The 20,692-nt window shown below is 37.7% G+C and overlaps 1 protein-coding gene and 2 long non-coding RNA genes across 3 annotated transcripts; 2 read left to right on the plus strand and 1 right to left on the minus strand.

Annotated features, from left to right (window-relative positions):
- Positions 1–2,235: 2,235 nt before the first annotated feature.
- On the minus strand, positions 2,236–5,271 carry LOC122303037 (receptor-like protein kinase FERONIA). Its single transcript, XM_043114568.1, has one exon. It carries the CDS (start codon positions 5,185–5,187, stop codon positions 2,488–2,490), a length of 2,700 nt encoding a protein of 899 aa, XP_042970502.1. The 5' UTR covers positions 5,188–5,271; the 3' UTR covers positions 2,236–2,487.
- Positions 5,272–9,353: 4,082 nt separating this feature from the next.
- Positions 9,354–11,616, plus strand: LOC122305627. Its single transcript, XR_006241179.1, has 3 exons — positions 9,354–9,610; positions 9,724–9,785; positions 11,357–11,616. It is a non-coding gene; the product is annotated as an uncharacterized LOC122305627 (long non-coding RNA).
- A 6,481-nt stretch (positions 11,617–18,097) lies between these two features.
- On the plus strand, positions 18,098–18,513 carry LOC122304080. Its single transcript, XR_006240907.1, has 3 exons — positions 18,098–18,186; positions 18,294–18,354; positions 18,434–18,513. It is a non-coding gene; the product is annotated as an uncharacterized LOC122304080 (long non-coding RNA).
- Positions 18,514–20,692: the final 2,179 nt, after the last annotated feature.

Consider the following 20,692-nt stretch of genomic DNA (forward strand, 5'->3'; position numbering starts at 1 on the left):
GCTTGGTTCTTGAACAATGGTGGTCAAGATGACCGCTTGGGTATGGTGTGGTTAAGTGTTTGGGCAAACGTCTTAGTAGTTGGCACTAAGTGCTTGGATGGATCAAATGAGGACAACGAATAATCAACACTTAGAACAAACAATGAGCACTCAAGAACAAAGAACACTCAAGAACAATAAGAAGAACACGACGAACACTCAAGAACAATATGAAGAACTTTGAAGAACAACTAAGAACACTCAAGAACAATATGAAGAACACTGAAGGACAATATGAAGAACACGAAGAACACTCAAGAACGCTCAAGAACAATGCACACAAAATAACAATAACAATAGAAAGTAGATGGAAGAAACAAGATTGAATGACAAGAACAATATGATTGATAGATTGAATCACACTTATTCACGAATTGCAAAGTGTGATTCTCTCCTTAGGGATTCACGAATTGCACCCCAAAGAGCCCAAGTGCTAAGCACCGAAATGAATGATCTCCAGAGCAAAGCTCTCCAAAACCAATTCTTCCAAAGATATGAAATGAAGGAGCCAAGGGTCCTATATATAGGAGTTACAACTTGGAAACCCCCAAAAGGCCCTTTGGAAATAAATAACATAAAATAACATAAATGAAGAGAAATAACATAGTGGCGGGCCAATGTTGGCCCAAGCATGCATGAGCCCATGGTGGGCTAGGATGGTGCATGGTGGTCTTCGGTCTGGTCCATGGCTAGGTGGCACAACATGGCTTGCGGATGAGCATGGCATGGTGCCATGCAAGGGCCTGCTGGTGGGCATGGCACGGTGCCATGCAAGGCCTGCTGGTAGTGAGCCATGTGTGCGTGCGGCATGGCCTAGGCTGGTAGCTTAGGCGCTGAGTCTGCAAGGCATGGCTGGAGCCATGCGCTGGATGGCATGCCTGGCGGGCATGCCACTGTCCTGCTCTGCAAGGCACGGGCCGGAGCCGTGCGCTGGATGGCATGCTTGGTGGGCATGCCACTGACCTGCCCTGCAAGGCACGGGCTAGAGCCATGCGCTGGATGACATGCTTGGTGGGCATGCCACTAACCTGGCTAGCATGCGGCGTGGGGCGCACGCCAAGGTGCGTGCGAGGGGTTGTACGCGCAAGGGCTTGCGCACGCTGATGGGTGTGCGTGGGCCCGACTTCATGCTAGGCCGCGCGCTGCTTCCAACCTCAATGATCTGCATGCTGGGCGCCCCGTGCATGTCCGCGCCCCCCAAGGGTAGTGTCGAGGCTTGTCCTGAGGCTGCTTTTCTAGGGGTTCTAACATGATGGTAGGCATGGTATGGTGCCATGCCTAGGCTTGATGGTGGGCACAGGGTAGTGTCGTGCTGCTATTGCGAGGCCAAGTCAAGTGTCTTGGGCATTCGTCCTGCATGGCCCGGACTGGTGGCCTAGGTGATGGGCATGCATGGTCCAAACTGATGGTCTGGTCGCTGGGGCTGCAAGGCACAGGCTGGAGCTGTGTGCTAGATGGCATGCCTGTGAGGGCACGCCACTAAACTTGCTTAGTGGTGCTAGAGTGCGCACGCGTAAGGGAATGCGCAGACTTGCATGCAGGGACTGGGCGTGGCCAGTAGCCTTCATGGGTGTCTGCTGCATGTCCAGGCATGAGCCAAGGCATGCATGCAAGCTAGCCACGTGACTGTCCTGACCCTCCAAGAGCTGTGTCAAGGTGTGGCTCCAGGCAATCATCTTAGGGGTCGTGACATACATCTCTTAGGAAATGTGGCCCGAGAACCCACCGAATAAGGCAAAACAAATTTTATTTTATTTTTTTCATTCATTTTTTTATAGTCTTAAATATTTTTTTAAAAAAATTACAACATCACTAAAAAAATAATTTTTTAATCACTAAGAAATATTAAAAAAAAAAGGCTTTTGGAATATAAATCTGGACCCAAATTCGGGTCCTAAAGCATTTATTTATACCCAAGAGAACCATTTTTATTTCATTGTAAAGAAGATTCATCTTAATTATAATAACTTGGATGTAGCTAGAGCATGACATGTTATGTTCCAAATTTTTATATATAGAACATAAAAATTAAATAAAATATTGTTAAAATATAATTTTTTAATATTATTATTATTTTGAGATTTAAAAAAGTTGAAATATTTATTATATTTTGTGTGAAAATTTAAAAAAATTATAATGATAAAATGAGATGAAATAAGACATTTGTTATATCCAAACCGGATAGAGACTCTAAAATGATCATTGTTCACATCTAAATTCTTACTAAATTTGGACTCCAAATGATAACAATGAAACAAGCAACGAAGCAAGTACAGCAACTCCGGTCCAAGTCTCCAAGATATACTACCGAAAATAAAACTCGTAAAATAAATAGAACTACACCATTCCACGTAGAAATGACATACGCACGTGGGCCTTTCCCATGTGATCTGCCCTCGAGCTAAATTACTTTTCTTAGGTTTGCTAGGAATTTCAACGATTATTCCTCTATCGCGCATTCCCATCCATAAGCTCAGAGAACACATGAGTATTACTCCCGGACATGGAGCAAGTACTGAACTCCTTAGTAGACAAACTGCCGTCTCCAGTACTGCTTGTATTGGTCAGATTGCTGCTGATCATCACTGCATTGAATAAACCTTCGCTAAAAGAAGTAAGCATGTCATCGCTATCACTTATCCCGAACTTTTGAACGAGGGGTCCCTTTGTGTCCCCACCACGGCCGATATCATTGCCGCTCTCCTGCAGTTGTAATGCAAACTCAAGACTCCCCACGACGTCGTTCATAGAAGGCCGTTCGCTTCCGTCATCTAGTAAACAACTCACTGCGAGATCCACAAACTTCTTCAAACACTCGGGTGTGATCTCTCCCTTCACAAAAGGATCAATAATCTGATCAAGCATGTCGCCGTTATAGCATTCTCGGACCCACTCTACAAGGCTCACTTTGTTCTTCTCGGCCGCACGAAAAATCGGTGGCCTTGCCGACAGTACTTCACACAACACTACGCCGAACGAGTATACGTCGGACTTTTCAGTCAGCTTCTGAAGTCTGATATATTCCGGGTCCAAATACCCGAAGCTACCTTTGACCTCCGTGTTTATTTGGGTGCTGGACACACTAGTTGGTCCGGTTTTGGAGAGGCCGAAATCAGAAACCTTGGCCACCCATTTCTCATCCAAAAGGATATTCGTCGTCTTCACGTCTCGGTGAATGACCATGTGCTTTGCACCGGTGTGGAGGTACTGCAACCCTCGTGCCGCACCGATGCAGATCTGGAGCCGTTGCTTCAACGATAGAGGAGGATTATCGGTGTTGTAGAGATGATCGCCAAGGGTCCCACGAGGCATGTAATCATAAACAAGTATCATTTCGTGGTCATCGTTGCAGTAGCCAATCAAAGACACCAGATGGAGGTGTCGTAGCTGGGAGAGCGTCGTAATCTCGGTCGCGAACTCGTGAAATCCTTGTTTGGAGCCTGATTTCAGCCGTTTGATTGCAACTTGGGTGGTCCCATCATCAACGTACCCCTTGTACACGTTTCCGAATCCTCCAACCCCGATGATCAAAACATCGTCAAAATTGTTTGTGGCGGCTTTGATTTCAGAAAATGAAAAGCAACGACATAAATCTGACGGTAAAGATGAGCCTTCCGTCTTGGTTGACTTGGTCGTAGTGGAACAAAGTAGACTCCGCCAAGAATAACCACCGGCGGAGCCCAAGGCCGTTGCTCTCTTAGTCAGCCGAATGGTCAAGAAACCAAGAATGGCGAGTAGAGCTACGCCAGTAACTGCCCCGCCAATGATTGCAATTATTAGTGCCCAATTACTTTTGGACTTTATCGATGCTCTGTTTCCGGTTGAAATTGGCGGAGGTGTCATCTGTAACGGGTCAGGGTTCGGCCCGGCGAGACCACCATTGGATTGGTTCAACTTGAATATTTCTAGACCGTTCAAAAATGCGTCAGCATATTGTGGTTTTGATCCCATGTTAGGGTGAAGCGCTAGCCATAAATCTTGCTTGCCTTGTCTTTCATTGTGCACCCATACCACGTAGTCTTTGTAGACAGGAATCTTTCTCCTACCCTTACTCCAGTACATCACGTCGAATTGAGACTCCGCCGTCTGATTATTGATGTATATTGTAAACACTAGCTGATACGGTTCCGTAACCTCCGGCTCAAGCTCGCAGAAATGGAGCCTAACAAGATAAAGAAATCCAACATCGACAGGGAAGATCCACGTGAGATTGTACTTGAGGTTGACTTGAGGATTTCTATCCATTTTACGGAAGGTAGTGTAAACTATCTCCGGCGCCGTGTAGGCTGGCGTGTCCGCAGTGTATTGAATCTTAAAACTGGTGTTAATGGGCGTCGTCCCAGCGACGCCAGAAACATATTCCTCGTCCTGTTTCCATTCACGGAACATTCGGCCAGTATCTTCTTTACCCGAGACTTCTTTTCCACCGACGTTTAACCTGTAAACGGTCTCAAGAGCAGTGGAATTATCGAGGATAGCATTGACATCAATGAAGGTGACGGCGTCTTCTCTACGACCAGTGTAGAGGTAGCCGGGCATAGAAACGACTTCAATTCCGTTAATGAAGGCGTAAGAGTTTGGCAATGGAATAAAAGTTACGTTGAGCCTCTGATTTGTTTGCACGTTGACGATGTATTCATTAACGAGCTTTGCACTTCCCAGTGCGGAAACAGTGAGGAAGGCACTAAAATTGTTTAAGAGCGTGAAACCATTGGCCATGACAGAGAAATAGGAGTTGGTTTTATCGTGCCCGTGATATGTAGCAGGGTAGAAGTAGAGGCGGAGGAACTTTGGACCAGGTGAGAGGGAGAAGGAGTAGGTGGAGACGGAGTGAAAGATGCGAGCAGTCGTGTAAGGGATGACGGGAACCGAAGGGCTTTGTTCGGTGGCGGTGGAGGGTAAGGATGATTTAGGAGAGAATTGTGAATCTTCTTTCCAAAATCGTCCATCGAAAGTTTGGCTGGAGGATGAACCACAGTCCAGGAAAAGATGATCAGCTGGGGTGTAAGGCGCCTGTGGGTTTTCGGTTGTAGAAGCGGCGTTGCAGGATAAGAAAAGGAACAAGGACAGGTAGATCGGCGCGAGCGTGTGCATGATTGAAGATTGGGGCAAAAAGTTATTCGACACCACTTTGTTGCACAATATCATATCTCATAGCCGGAGCGAAAGCGTGGCTTTAATTAATAACTCGTCTCCGTGCATGTGGTTTGGCCTAGCGACGTTCGACTTGGGTCAAGCTGATATTTATCCCGTGAATGAATTATCGGGCACCTCCTGTGTGGATGGAAAGTTTTTTTTGGTTAATTCTGTGCGAAATTTCCTAATATTCGTAGAACAGTACTTCGTGCTTGTTTGCCCTTGCTAGGAAATCATGTAGTTTATAATTTTAAAATTTAAAGTTTATAACTTAATTAATAATTTTTATTATTGAAAAATTATTTATTATAGGTAATTATATATTTAAAATACTTTTAAATATAATATATTTGTTTAAAAAAATTTAAAAATACTTTATGATGTAGAAATAATGATTATTTAATTTTTTTAAAAAATTATTACTTAAAAGTTTGAAAGTTGTAATTATCTAAAGAGTTTTACTATATATAAGTAAAGTTGCGTACTAATCTGCATACCAATACTAATTTTTTTATATTCAAAATTTAAATTAGTATTATTTTTAATAAAATCTACTTTTTGACTAATTATATTATATTGATGCACATATTAGTACGTAATTGTACTTGTAACTAGATTTTTCTTTATCTAAAAATTATATATATATTTTTTTATATTGACAATCTTCTAAAATTTGTATTACCTTCCAGATTATTTGAAAACGGGCATTTGAGAAAAAATAAATTTTCTTCAAATGTAACTTTTAATTTATTTGAAATTAAAAAGAATTTTACTATGTAATACATAAATAATCTATTTTTTTTTATTAAAAAACTTTTAAGATTATTTATTATTTTTTAATATTTTTAACGCAATCTCAAATAGGTTCTATATGTACTTATAATTTTAAGTATAACATTAATTTTGTCAATTGTTTTAAATTTAAATATATAGAGAAATAAATTTTTTATTTTAAATAATACTTAACATTTTTCAAACGGAGCCTACGGCCCTACGGAATTTACCTAGATTATTTAAAAAAATTAAATTGTATCCCGTTCAGAATTATATAAAAAATAAAAATAAAAAATTGTAAAAAATCTCGACTAAGAGAAAAACTTTGAGCTTCATTAATGTTCAGGTGACGGGACTAGTACCGGGAATGATAACAGAGGTTGTAATAACGTGCAGACTGCTCGATGACATAAACGTACACTGGCACGTTGGGAATACAGGCCCATATGGAGATCCAGCCACGTACAACACAAAAAACTTGTAAGGGGATAGATAACCTTCAAATCGGATCTGGTGTAAAAACTTGCTTTACAACACCACCAAATAACAGATTGACACATGCGTTTTGCATTCTTTTTAAAAACTAAATAGACGCACAGGATTAGGACTTAAAATTAAACCAAAATCAAAACGATCTTTTTATCAGACTAACCAAGAGCATTCTTTGTAAGCAAATCAGATTTTCAAAGGCTTTGGCTGGGCTAGCAAGAGAGTGACAGTTCTAATAATTAGTTACTCATTCCATTGCTCATCTGTATTATTAAATTATTTCTATTTTTTCTTTCTCTAATTTTTTTAAAAAGGAAAGAAGATTTTATATCTCTCATCGTGCCCATTATTGAATCTCGACTAAGATTTTATAATTAACCGAGGCAACCAGGTGAAACAAATGAGCAAAGAATTACCAGATTACATCTACACCATCGGCAGCCTTAGCTTGTTCCAGTACATTTGCAACTTACAACTCAAAGAAAATAACAGGACTACTCTAGTACTCTAAACTCTAAACGGCTAACATTAACGAGTACCAACGTGATACAGTGCCCACAACACCGAGCTAACTGCAACTAGAATTGCAGGCTTGCAGCCCCCTAAAAAGAGACCAGAAACAATCCCTACCCAACTGCCAACTGCCAACTGTGCAAATGTTATATAAACAATAATCTATTTAACGAAGCTAGCTTAAATGCAAACATCACAATTGCTAGCCGCCGCGTTGGCACCTATTGTACATAGTGCAGCGACCAGGTTTTCCATGTAAAGACATTAAACAATTACCATATAGCTGTTCATTACAAACTTTTCCTTTACCTCTTGTTCTATAAATATCCAGGGTATTGGTTTGGAGGAACCTTCTACTCACTTCAGACTCCATCAAGGGCTGTACTTCTTCGGCAATTGTGGCATTAATGCCTAAGAGAATTTTGTTGCTATCAAAAGTAGAGGCCGCTGCAGGCGGATTCGTGCCGAGTGAAATCAGTAGGAGGACTGCAAAACTTGCCACGAGGCGTACTTTCTTTAGTTCAGTGCCCATCTCTTTCTTTCCCATGTTCTACTTTCCTTCCTCTCGAGGAACATTATATAAAGCAAGAGTGCAAGGTTGGATAATAGCTAAAAAGTTCAAGAGATAGCAAACGAAAGGCTATCCCTGTTTTTCCCGTCTCTTTTATTTCTTTTCTTTAAGGTCTGTTTGTTTGCTGTTTTGTTAGCCTTATTTTAAATAGAAAATGCTAGTTGAACCAAGTAACTCTGCCGACAAAATAGATCGATTGTTTTTTCTTATTTACTCCATAATTAAGAAATGATTATTAGTTAATTGGTTTTTTTTTTAAAGATGTTTAGGCTATTACGGTTGTCCCCATTGTAAATGGGCGGTACCTCCTCTCCAACCCCGGCTTAATTGGTAGGGCAGTACTCATTTTTCACGTGCACCACTCCCATATTTCATCATAGACAACTTAAAATACCTATGCATATATAAGTTAATTAAATTTGAAAGTCCGAGAAACACAAATACAAATCAATCCACATTATTTGAAAATTTTAAGAGACAATTAGTAAAGAAACTTGTTCGATTCTTTTTTGTTTTACTAGTTTATAAAAAATAAATCGATTATAAGTTAAACATATTTGATTTTTTTAACAATTCACTAACTATAAATATGATGAAGATGAGTTTTAGTTTTGATGGTGCAAAATTTATTTATATTCCCTAATTATATATATATATATATATATATATATATATATATTGGCTGTATAAAAATAACCTAATCTCATATTTTAATAACTAAGATGGGGCCATATATGGTCTCTATATATGCCCCTAGATAGGACTGTTCATCTGGATTCTAGATCTAGAGCGTCCAAATTGGTTTCATCAAAATTATCTTTAAAATTTGATAAAAAGTACATATTTTTTTATAAATTCAAAATCTTTATATCCATAACGTTATATTGGATTAGTTAATATATTTATCAAAATAATAATATAATATTATTTTTTAATAATAATAATTTTAATTTTTTATTATTTAGAGTGGGAAAGGAAAACTTCCCATTAATGCTCGTGCTTGGACTTGCCCAGCACATACTCGTATTTGGGCTCGCAACAATACTTGCTTCCTCTTAGGGAAATAAATAGGAATAAAAAACAAATTTGTTTGGTGAACAGTATACTTTTAAATTTGAATGAACTTATAGATTTAATATAACTCAAAACTTTCTATCGGTTCCTATTCTTTTGGCTAGTCCAATTCAGCTGTATTTTGATAAAATTTATTATATATTACATTTCGCTAACAGAATTCCCGTTTGTGCTTATATATCGTATATGTTGAGCTTTATGTCCAAGACCAATCAAGACAAATATGGAGAGTTGGAGAGGGTCTACTGCATGTGCGCACCGTGACGCCGTGGGTCCCTGAGCCACGAGTGTTGTTGTCAAAATGGAATCCTAGGTTCCTAGCCAGTTTGACAAATTGTCAAATTATTACTTATGTAGGTATACGAAAGAAATTTAGAAGATAGAAATGATCACAGCTGAGATTATCAAAATTTCATCAAACACGTACGGCTCTTAAAAGGATCACCGATGCACATATCGTGAGGGTTAGAACAGCCCCCACACGAGCAGTGCTGCCACTTATTAGACTGCTTAAGAACAAAACAGTAGTTCTCTAGCTCAAAATCAAGTGAGGAACATATAGGTCGATGCAATCAGAGGAGGATTATAGTAAAAAAGTATAAGCTCGAATACGCTGTGATACCATGTTAAGAATTGAATTGGTAGATGAAGTAGGAATTAAGAGCATTGGCATTGGCTTCATCAAAAGCCAATGCATCTTTATAATTTGATGAATATACAAGAAACTGCCCTGCATTGGATTCGGTAAAACCAATTCGCTCAAGTTTTGAGCTACAGTGAATCGCTCACTTCCTTCATATTTGAAAGGCTACTGTATCACTTTCATCCTTATATTTTATTATAATTTTAATACATAGCCGGTTACTTTTCTCTCTCTCTCTCCTTTCCCTCCCCGCGTCTTTCTCCCCCCCTTTCTCTCTTTCTCTCGTTTTCGTCCGAGCTCAGAAAATCGAAAGGGACTCTTCTCCTCCACGCAAAATCAAAGCAAATCCATGGTTTCTCTCCTCAAATCAGGTGCGATCTTCTTCTCCATTTTCTTCCCATGTTTTTTGCTCTCTCCCTTTCTCTATTTCTCTCTGTAACGATATTTCCTCACCGATTCTTCCCCTTGTCTTTTCTTCACGTAGAAGCAGAGTGATTTACTGGGTTGCTTCCTTCAGCACTTGGCGCAACGTTCTGCTTCCTTCAGGTTCGTCTCATCTCCTAATTTCTGCAACCCTAGGTCTATCTTTCGCTTTTTCTTTTTGTTTGTTTGTTTGTTTTGTTTTGTTTTGAGGTGGAGCCGAGGGTGGTTTTTGTGGTGGTGGGTCTGGGAGAGGATGGGTTGGGGATAATGGGGTCTTAGAGACTGTGGGGTCTATAAAGTATAACCCAAATAAAGTGAGCATTAACACTAAATAAAGTATAACCCAAATAAAGTGAGCATCAACACTAAATAAAGTATAATGTGAACATCAACACTAAATAAAGTATAACCCAATACTATATTTTCAAAGTGATCATCTCTATCGTTTCTATTTCCTTTTCTTAGTGGTTGTATCTGTCTTCCATGCCTTCCTAATTGCGTTAATATCTTTCATTTTTTCTTTTTGTTTGTTTGTTTGTTTTGTTTTGTTTTGAGGTGGAGCCGAGGGTGGTTTTTGTGGTGGTGGGTGGGAGAGGATGGGTTGGGGATAATGGGGTGTTAGAGACTGTGGGGTCTATAAAGTATAACCCAAATAAAGTGAGCATCAACACTAAATAAAGTATAACCCAAACCATGTGTGGGATGCTGGTAATAGTAGCTGCTTACTTTAATGTAAAGAATATACTGTTATTTGTAGCTTAAAAGCATTGAAGTTATCAAATGGGAAAACTACAAGATTATTTTATGGATTTTTTTATTAGTTGGGTTAAAGGAACCTGGTTTATGTATATGAATAATTGTTTATTTTAGTGATCGATTACCCACATTAATCGTCAGATTGGAGCTACAAGATCAGTAGCATGATCATGCATTTCCATATGTAGTAAACAAGGCCTTTTAAATTATAATAGTAAGTAAAGGCCCTCCCTGGAAGCCTCTTCTCAGTACCAAAGTCAACATGATAAGTGTATTATGTAGGACATTTTATTTAATTACATGGGACATGTTACTTAATTACTCCACATTGTTATGCCCTGCTGTCATGCTATGTTATTAAGCCATTTTTTTCCAGTCATGTCATCTATGTGTATTGATCCATGCATTTCATATGTAACATTGCATGCCATGAAAATTCTCATCAGATAAGTAAAAAGAAAAGTCATGAGAACAAGAATGATTAAGCTTTAAGAATGGCTATAAGAGATGCATGGTACCAATACAGTAATGTGTGGACACACAAGCTACATCGAATCATGAATTAAGGTGTGGTCTACCATGGTAAAATATGATACGAGATGTTAGTGGTTGCCCCTGTAAGCTATGGCCACAGCTTTTTTGAATGGAAATACATTAGAATTTGTGAATATTAGTTTAGTTTTTGGACTTGGTTTTGTGGATAGAAAATCTGTGAAGTATCCATTTTTTGGAAGTGTTTGTGGATCTGTTTGTATGTGATGAAACTAGATATTTGCTGGAAGTATTTAGTGAATGGAGGTTGTATTCTTAAACTTGTCTGTTGGATCTGTTTGTGGACAATATATATGATAATGGTGTCATTTAGTTAGGCTGATTTTGTATGCTTTTCCGATTGCTGTATATTCCTATTTTGAAGCTGTATTTTTTATGTCATGCAGTTGAATTTGTGAAGGTTTATTGGCTCCAAATGTTGCAGCTGTATAGTTGCAGTCAATAGTATAGTTTGTAGGTTTTATTAGATCCATCCGAGATGTATATTCCATATTGTGTACCAGTTTTAGAATCTGAATTTGTAAAGTTGTGTAGAGCTAAATCCAGCTTTTAAGAAACTGGTTTTATACGAGATGTGTAGCTTTTAATCCACTGAATTTGTATTTCTATTTAAGAAGATGTTGCAGCTGTATGTCTCATATTTATATCCAAAAAAAGCATATACTGCCTTGACTATAAATATATATACAACAATATATAACTGAATGGAAATACAGTTTAATTGCAAAATATGAAAAAAAAAAATTATTATTAAAAATATAATATTATATTATTATTTTGATGAATCTAATGGCTAATCCAATGTGGGATTATGGATAGGAAGATTTTATGATTATGGAAAATATGTACTTTTCATTAAAATTTAAAAATGGTTTTGATGAAGCCAATGCCAATGCTCTAAACTGCGGAAAGACAGAGAGAATAGCTAAAATATGAAATGGGAAAAAAATCTGTATTTTTTCTGGCACCTTTGGTCTGATACCTCTACAATTATTTTACGACCTATTTTACAATCAGTTAATGCAATTAGCCAGCCACTTTACTAAAAATGAATTTCAATTTTTACAAAACTATTATCCTCAATTTCAGATAGAATTTAAAAGAATTGTAAAACGAATCTCTAACTAGCTAGCTAACAGTTTCAGTTCTAATATAATCTCATTCATTGGGAACTGGACTTGGGGAACTATAATATAAGAGGAAGACATATAACTGGATGGTTTATGGTTTTAGGAATCAATTAAAGAATATTAGTTTCCTATAAATTTATCGCATCCCTCTGTCTCCTGACTTTGCCCTCATGAGTTTTGTTTGTATAAAAACAATTATTGAACCAATATCAGTGCACTCCAGTTGAACATGTAACTTCATGATCCTTAGAATGAGAGTTTGAGGTTGGAAGCCTTCCACGAAAGAAAGCTCCGAGCAAAGAACAGGACATACTTGACATGGCCCGCGATCGAATATTGTGCTAATAAAAGGTTGAAGTTGCAACTTAACGTTTTGCCAAATGGTTCAAATGTCGGCACTGGACTATTGGGTGGGTCGTTTGACAACATTATTGTTTAGAAATATTTAGAAATTATTTTATTATTATCTATAAATTATATTACTATTATCTATAAATTATATTACTATTATTTACAAATATTTTGAGATACCCTTAACATCAAAGTTATTGATCCAATAATATTAACTAACTTTGATGAAAGACTGAAACGTTTATCACCCTAAAGCAAGTAATATTCTAGTACTTCCAAGTACTAGTACTCTACAATGCATGCAAATAGAGGTAAAAAAATATGGTGAATCGGTAAATCGGACCGCTCTTGTGGGTTAGGTTTGGTACCGGTTCTGTTTTTCTCAAAATCAGTTAAAATCGGTCTAATTTCGATTTTCATTTTTCTAATACTAGACAAAACCGGATCAAACTGGTTCATATATATATATATATCAATGGATTCCACGACGGATGCCACTAAAAGATCAATAGCGGTGGTAGTGGACACAACACTACTTGTAGGAGCTTTGTTGCAAGGAGGCCAGTGTGAAGGTGTACTCTCCTCGGAAGAGCAAGGCTCCCATGCAAAGTCCTCGGGAACTTGGTCCTTGACCGCAAAATAGGTAGCGGAGGCAGAAGAAGTGGCCATCTCCACATCGGCCTCAAGAGGTGGCTCGACTGAAACCGTTTGACGAGGGGCCAGATCTAGGAGGATGCCCCAGAACTGCATTTGAAGCATGTTTGCCCATTGGGAAAAATCACGCGGCCACGCAAGCATGACAAGCACCTCTGGATAGATGGCCGACACAAGCTCGACGACTAAGGCAAAGGCTAGAGAAGGAGCAGCCAACTCACTAGGCCCGAGGGGGTTTTCCTCCACCGGCCTACGCGTGGACCCAAGTGAGGCATCTGAGAGATTGGGCTTCGAGCAACGTAGTGGGCCTCGGCCACTAAACGTCGACCACTTGGAAGTTCTCATGAGTGGTTGTCAAGAAGTGGGTGAACATTGACAACCACTATGTTCACCCACTTCTTGACGATGGCTATGCGGCGCAGCTCCTCGAGAGTGGTTGTTAGTCGCACGGCCTTGTCACTAGGAACGATAGCCCACCGGACCCTGACGGGAAACTTAGCACGACTAATCTGCCCAATGGGGAACTCCCACCCCCTGCCAGACATAAATAAGAACTTGTCAATCCAATCTACAATTTTGTAATATCGGGGCTTCAATATGGTAAGGGCATTTATCGCCCTGAAGCTACAAATATCCCTGGTGCCCTTTTCTATAGTGTGGGTTAGGATTAGTTCATAGTAGGTCAAGTTGGCGTGCTCTGAGTCAAACTTCAATGGCGCATACCGTCACAGGATAAAACAACATATCAGGATCCTCCAAGCTTCTCGGGTGAAGTTGGGAGGGAGCCAACCCAAGATGGTCCAAAACTTCACAGATAGGGCGAGGGAAGGGCAACCTAATCCACAAGAGAACATGCTGGGAAAGAGGCCAACATGCGATGCAGAACCATCAGCATCGACAGCCCCCTTTTGCAACCCAAGAATTTTCGAAGAACACAGTGTATGGGACACGATAGGTAGAAATCAGCGACAGCTAAAAGTCTCGAGAAGCTTCCAAGTGCCAATGGCGATTGGGGTAGCCCGGCTCCAAAGCACGGGCCCCGAGCAAGTCTTGCCCATTGGAGACCGTGGGCTCATCGAACTTCTTGGCGGCCATTAGGAGTAAAAGTGAAGAGGGAGAAAAGGAAAGAACAAAGACACAAGGAGAGGGCACATGAAATGAGGAGAGAGCGACAAAGGTGAGACGAAACTTATATAGAGGAGCAACGGTTGACCTTCCAACTTCCACGAACTGAATGTAGGAAGTGGAGCAGTTCAAATCCCACGAACACGCGACATGGCTTGAAGTTGAAGAGGCTGCCTGACAACCATTAATGCGGAAGGGACAGAGCTACCACCATCGAGTATCAGAACCCAACCTTCAAGGGACAAGCTAGTAAAATCGAAAAGTAAGGCGTTGAATGTGGCATCAAATGATGGAAAGGAGCCTAGGGACCAGGCAAAAAGACGATCCCACTAAGGAGGGAAGGATACCAAGCTACATCGGCCGTGAAAGGAAATGAAAGAAGAAATTTCCATGGCACCAGCCCAATAAGAATTGGTGAGGTAAATGTTAGGGAGTTTTTTTTTCCTTGGGCCAAAGGCCCAAAGTCAGAGCCTAATATCATGAGGGGCCCAAGCCAATCGAGCAATCCACCAACGTAGTTAAAGGATCCCTGGCCTTGGAACAGAAGTCAGTCTACATCCATGGAAGCCCAAGAAGTCCACCCTGGTGCAAAGGAGGGAGGAGCACGCCACCTCGATGGAATTGAATCCTAGATAATTTTGAGTGAACAGGTGAGCGCAGATTTCGGGGAGCCCTTGATCCTTTTGTGGGAGAAGAAGTAAGAGCCTGAAGGCATGTATCCCCTAGTAGAACAAGGTAAAGGGTCACACCACATTAAATGCACCACCCAGAAGGTCACGCTGCATTAAATGAGCATGGTGGAAGGAACTGTGGGGAGGACACCTCCTCATGACTCAAAGCATGAGCATCTGATCCTAGAGACTACGTATAAAAGGCAACTCCTAAGTACCAAGAACTCTCTTTAGACTCTCTAAACTCTCTACTTACTTACACTTTGCTTTAAAACGATACTAACTTTGGCATCGGAGACTCCTCGGCCACCACTATGGCTGTCGTCTCTCAGTATTTTCCTTGTGTCTACATGTCCAAGACAGAAGACTCAAGTTACTGAGACCCTGGTCCAAAGGCGTGCGAAACATGACCTTAATAGTCCCACTATAAGTTGTACCTTAACACATCAACTTATCATTAGCAAAATTCTTAGTCTAATAGTACTTGATCTGATCTACTTTCAAGGATTTTTGTTTTTTGATTCAAATTCTTATGGGAAACCTTCTGGTAGGCCCACAAGAATATAAAGTTGAAGTCTTAGTAGTTTAACCTTTTGTTGATGACCTTTTATTCATCTGGTAAACAGATAGGAACACGTAGGTATGTTGATTGAGCCAATTACAAGTTTGAGAACATAATATTCTAGGAAGTAAACTAGGTACTTGAACTTATCTAAAATGCAAAAGTTGATCAATGATCATAATTTCTAAGTACTGTAATAATTGACGATCCGTCTTGAAATTATGAAAATAAAAAGATATTATCATTTTAAAAATTGATCGTTGTCATTTGAACAATGGTCTGATCTAAAATTATTTTTAGAAGAATGATAGCGTGAGCGATATGGAATTATAACTCTTTTCTTGGATGACTACTGAATTGTAGAGTCTCTGCATTTTCAAATATGAAACTTCCATCAGGTGGTAATACGTCACACCTTGTCAACCTAACACGAATATAATACAAAATTAAAAAATTTAAATTTAATATATATGAACGGGTTCGAGTGAAAATAAATTGACTGACTAAGACACGATTTATAAATAGGTCAATAATAGGTCAACCGGCTTTATTTGAAATTAACTCGTTTTGACTCGTTTTTATTTTATTTCAAAACTATAATTTTATTATTATTGAGTTGTAATATTGATATTTTATTGATATGTTTTTATTGTTATAACTGTAATTCTGGACCAATGTTCATATTTGTTATTATAGGATTTATAATATTAGTTCTATTATATGTTAAAATTTGAAAAATATTGACATTTCTTTTTAGTAGGTAGTCTTGGTTTTTTTTTTAAGATATTGTGAATACTAATAAATATTGATTTTAATTTTTATATGAAATTATGTTAATCAGATTAAATGGATTATGCATGTTAGTTCAACTCATGTTTAAATGAGTCATGTCGTGTTAATTTATTTCTAATTAATTATTAAACGGGTCAAAATGGATGACATAACATGATCCGTTATTTAAATAGATCGGATTAAGATTTGAAAGTTTAACACTTTTAGATCGATTAACGGGTTGAGTTCTGGTTAACTTATATAATTAAATATTCATGACACAGACACAATCTGATTGCCACCGCTGCTTAACTGGGATATTTGATAGCGTGCATAAATGAAGCAAAAATAAGCTATATCTACTTTAAACGTTCCAGAATCTTTTATACATGGTAATGCAAGCCTAGTGATGTGAAAGGGGTAAAAAAAAAAGCAAAAGAGTCTATAGTTTTTTTAGATGAAAATGACTTTTTTGTTAGATGAAAATTTCCGCTCACAAAAAGCATATAAATCCCAAGCTCGTGTGAATTAAATTAGTGGCCTCAAATCTATCAGTCAACTTATTATTCAATTGGTATGTCTTTTTTCTTTATTACTATAAAGGGAAGAGTAAGTTAGTAAGTTCTAATCTTCACAAAGATATATTTTATTTGTAGAAATATGAAAGGGTGATAACGTCCTATAATAACTACGGAATATATAATATACTAAAAATAAGAAAAATTTACATCTTTAGTGTATTAACCTTAGATTATAAATATAAGGTAACTGGATTTTTTAAAAAACATGGAGACTTCGGCTGTGTTTGGTTGTTAGATTGAGTTCAATATATTCAAAATAGTCATTGATAGAATTTACTACTTTTTTAACTTTCTATAAAAAAGTTAAACTCATCTCAACCTATTTCATACATTCAAACAAATATATCAATTTATTTAAATTCAAACACATTTCAATAGAATTTAAAAAATATTACTATTTATAGATCAACTCAAATCATCTAAAATCACCTCAACATCTAAACGCGGCTGAAATCTTTAACTACATGATGGAGTGTCAACTATAATCTATAGAACTGTTCATATTTAGGAGATTAACTAAGAAAGCCTATAATTTGGAATATGGCTTTTCATACGGGCCGGATTTAGTCCGGCCCAGACCGGAACCCGGATAACCGGGGTTCCGGTTATGGGTTTCGGTCCGGATTTTATCCGGGCTAGAACCCGCATTGGACAAACCGGATTTATCCGGTCCGGACCCGGGTGAAACCCTACTGCCGCCTCTCTCTCTCTCTCTCTCTCTCTCTCTCTCTCTCTCTCTCTCTCGTTACGCGAAGTGTTCTATCTCTCTCTATCTCACATCGAAACCCAGGTCCCTCGATTCCTCTGCCGTTTGATTGTTTCCGAGTTTGTGGGTTTCTTTATATTTACGATGAAACTGATGATAGATGCTTACTTTTTTGTGGATTAGATATGGATTTGTAGAATCTTAGGAAATATTTTTGTGGATTTATGTGAAAAGGAGGGCTGTTTGGAGCACCCGATGTCTGTCAAACATATGTTTGGGCCATCGTCTTCTACTTTTTTGCTCTGTTTTCGTAGATCTGTAGTGATGTGCTATGTCTATAACTACATGTTTTTGGGAATCTGAGTTTTCTGTAATGATGTTTGTATGCAGAAGAGAAACAAAAAATGAAACTTTTGACAATTTTGAAACAATTTGGACATACAAGCCAACCCCTTCACCAAAAAGGAAAAGATAATGACAATAATATTGTTTTTTGTTTACTCTGTGCATGCATTGTACATAAGAATTCTGCAGTTAATTACTAAGGATACTTTTGCTTATTCTTGTTGCACACCAGTAGTCTTTTTTGCAATTTGCTTATTGTGTAAGGTTTCCATTTTTTTCTCCAGCCTTACATATGGTAATTAAGCTTCAACTCCTTGGTGGTATGCTTTTCACCTGCTGAATTAACATCCTGTTGACTGTGTTGTGTTTTCCCCTGAACTTACTGTTTTGATACATTTATTTTAACGCGAGTACAATTGAAATGCAGGTCTGTCATTGAAGTTCGGAATGGGTTGACATTTCTCGACTTAATTGTTATCCATATTGAGGTTATAGTTGGCCTTTTCTGCTGCACCTTTTTTTGTGGTGATATATTGGCTTGCAACTAATGCTTCCCTTTGTTTATAGAATCTCAATTCAAAATACGGATGCAATGTTCCCTTGCTTTTAATGAACTCATTCAACACTCACGATGATACATTGAAGGTATATCATCTCTACTTTTACTCACTGATCCCATAATCTCGTTTTGGTTAGATGTTCTTTATGAACTAACAACATGATTAATGAGAGATCGTAGTTGTTTTCTTGGAAGGGTGGAATATTTGGAAACAAATGAGTCGAAGAACATGGACTCTAAGAGGGCATACTGTAGTAAATTATTCATGCAGTTTCTTGGGAAAAGGTTTTGTTTGTTCAAATAAAAATGTAACAATATGAAATAAATTTACAGTCTATTATGAACCATTAAATGTTTTCAGAAAGCATGTTGCACTCACTATAGGCTTCAGTTTCTAGTTCTGGTTCGTGTTGAACCCAAGATTTCAAGTTTTGTGTAATTATATATTTACACATGGATTTTGATGATAACAAATGAATTCAAAGAATAAAGAAGTCTCAAGTTCAAGTTGTCTACACAATGGAGTCAAGCACATCAAGGAAACAAGCATGAGCAAGAAGGGAACAAGTTCACATTAAAATTATAGAGTAATGTTGTAAATCTCTTCAAAATTCGAAATTAGGATTAATGCTCAAAATTAATATTTTATCATAAAGCATTAAAATACATTTTTCACATGTGCATGAATATTTTTGAAAATTAAATTTAAAAATTTTGAAAGATGATTGATTGTCATCTTTTGCATGTGCTTGCCTTGATTAAAGGGTTGAACTTTGAAAATATTAAAGATGATTGATTGTCATCTTTCACATGTGCATGTTTTATTTGAATATTTTCAAAAGTGATTGATGCTTTTTTAGACTTATACAAAAGGTAGATGATTTTGTTTGAAAAATTTGAAAAGTAAAGTGTGCTCATTTTGTCATATGCAAAAAGTAAAAGATTAGGTTTGAATTTTTTGAAAAGGAAAATGTGCTCATTTTGTCATATGCCAAAAATAAAAGATTAGATTTGATTTTTTTGAAAAAGTGAATGATGTTGTCTTTGACAATTGAAAAAGAAGAACCTTTTATTTGAATTTTTTGAAAAAGTGAATGATGTTGTCTTTGACATGTGAATCTTTTTAAATTTGAATATGAAGTCTCATATGCTTATAAATAGATCATTTGAGAGCTTCACATTCACAACACCAAGAGCATACAACATTCATTCAAAGCTTTCATTCTCTCTTCTCTAAGCATTGAGCCTTAATCCTTGTTCATTTTGAGAGATATAGTTTGCGCTATATTGTTCTTATTTCACTCATTGAGGAGTGTTTTCTGATAACCTACCCACTATCAGCTCTTGTATCAGAAAAAGGGTGTGTATAACCCTTGTGTGTAGAAAGTATTCTACACGGGGAATAGTTGAATCACCACGTGTAAGGTGATTGCAAGTGTAGAGGGTGTTCTACACGGATCCTTTGTAGCGGTGTTGTTCAAAGGTGTAATAGGTTTCTATCTCCACCTGAAAGAGGTTGAATAGTGAATTTGGGAATCCTCAAGGGGTAGCTTGAGGCGAGGACGTAGGCAGTGGGGCCGAACCTCGTTAACATACTGAGTTTGCTTCTCTCTTACCCTTACTCTTTATATTTATTGTTATTTCATATTTTGTTTATATTTTATATTATATATTTGATTTATAATTGTTATTTTTTTTAAATACAACTCAATTCACCCCCCCTCTTGTATTAGTCATCTGGGCAACAATTGGTATCAGAGCTAAGAGCTCTATTATAAGATTAACTATCTTTTGAGTTAAGATCTTATGGCTAACATTACAGCTTCATTTGGTGAAGGTCAATCTAGTAGTCGACCTCCACTCTTTTGTGGAGATAATTACTCATTCTGGAAAGTTAGAATGAGAATATTTCTTCAAGCTCAAGGTAGAGAAATCTGAAAATGTATTGTAAATGGACCTTATATTCCAACAAAAGTGGTTGATGGAGTAAAGGTCAAAAATGAAGAAGAAGAATTTGATCGTGAAGACGATAGACTTTATACTTTAAATTTAACTGCTATGAATTTATTATATAATGCTCTTAATGGAAATGAGTTTAATAGAATAATGAATTGCGCTACGGCAAATGAAATTTGGGATAACTTGGAAATAACTTATGAAGGAACTTCGCAAGTCAAGGAATCAAAAATTTATATTCTTACTCATGAATATGAAATGTTTAAGATGAATGATGATGAATCTATTTCTAGTATGCACACTCGTTTTAC

Source organism: Carya illinoinensis, chromosome 3 (assembly GCF_018687715.1).
Source record: "Carya illinoinensis cultivar Pawnee chromosome 3, C.illinoinensisPawnee_v1, whole genome shotgun sequence".
NCBI lineage: Eukaryota > Viridiplantae > Streptophyta > Magnoliopsida > Fagales > Juglandaceae > Carya > Carya illinoinensis.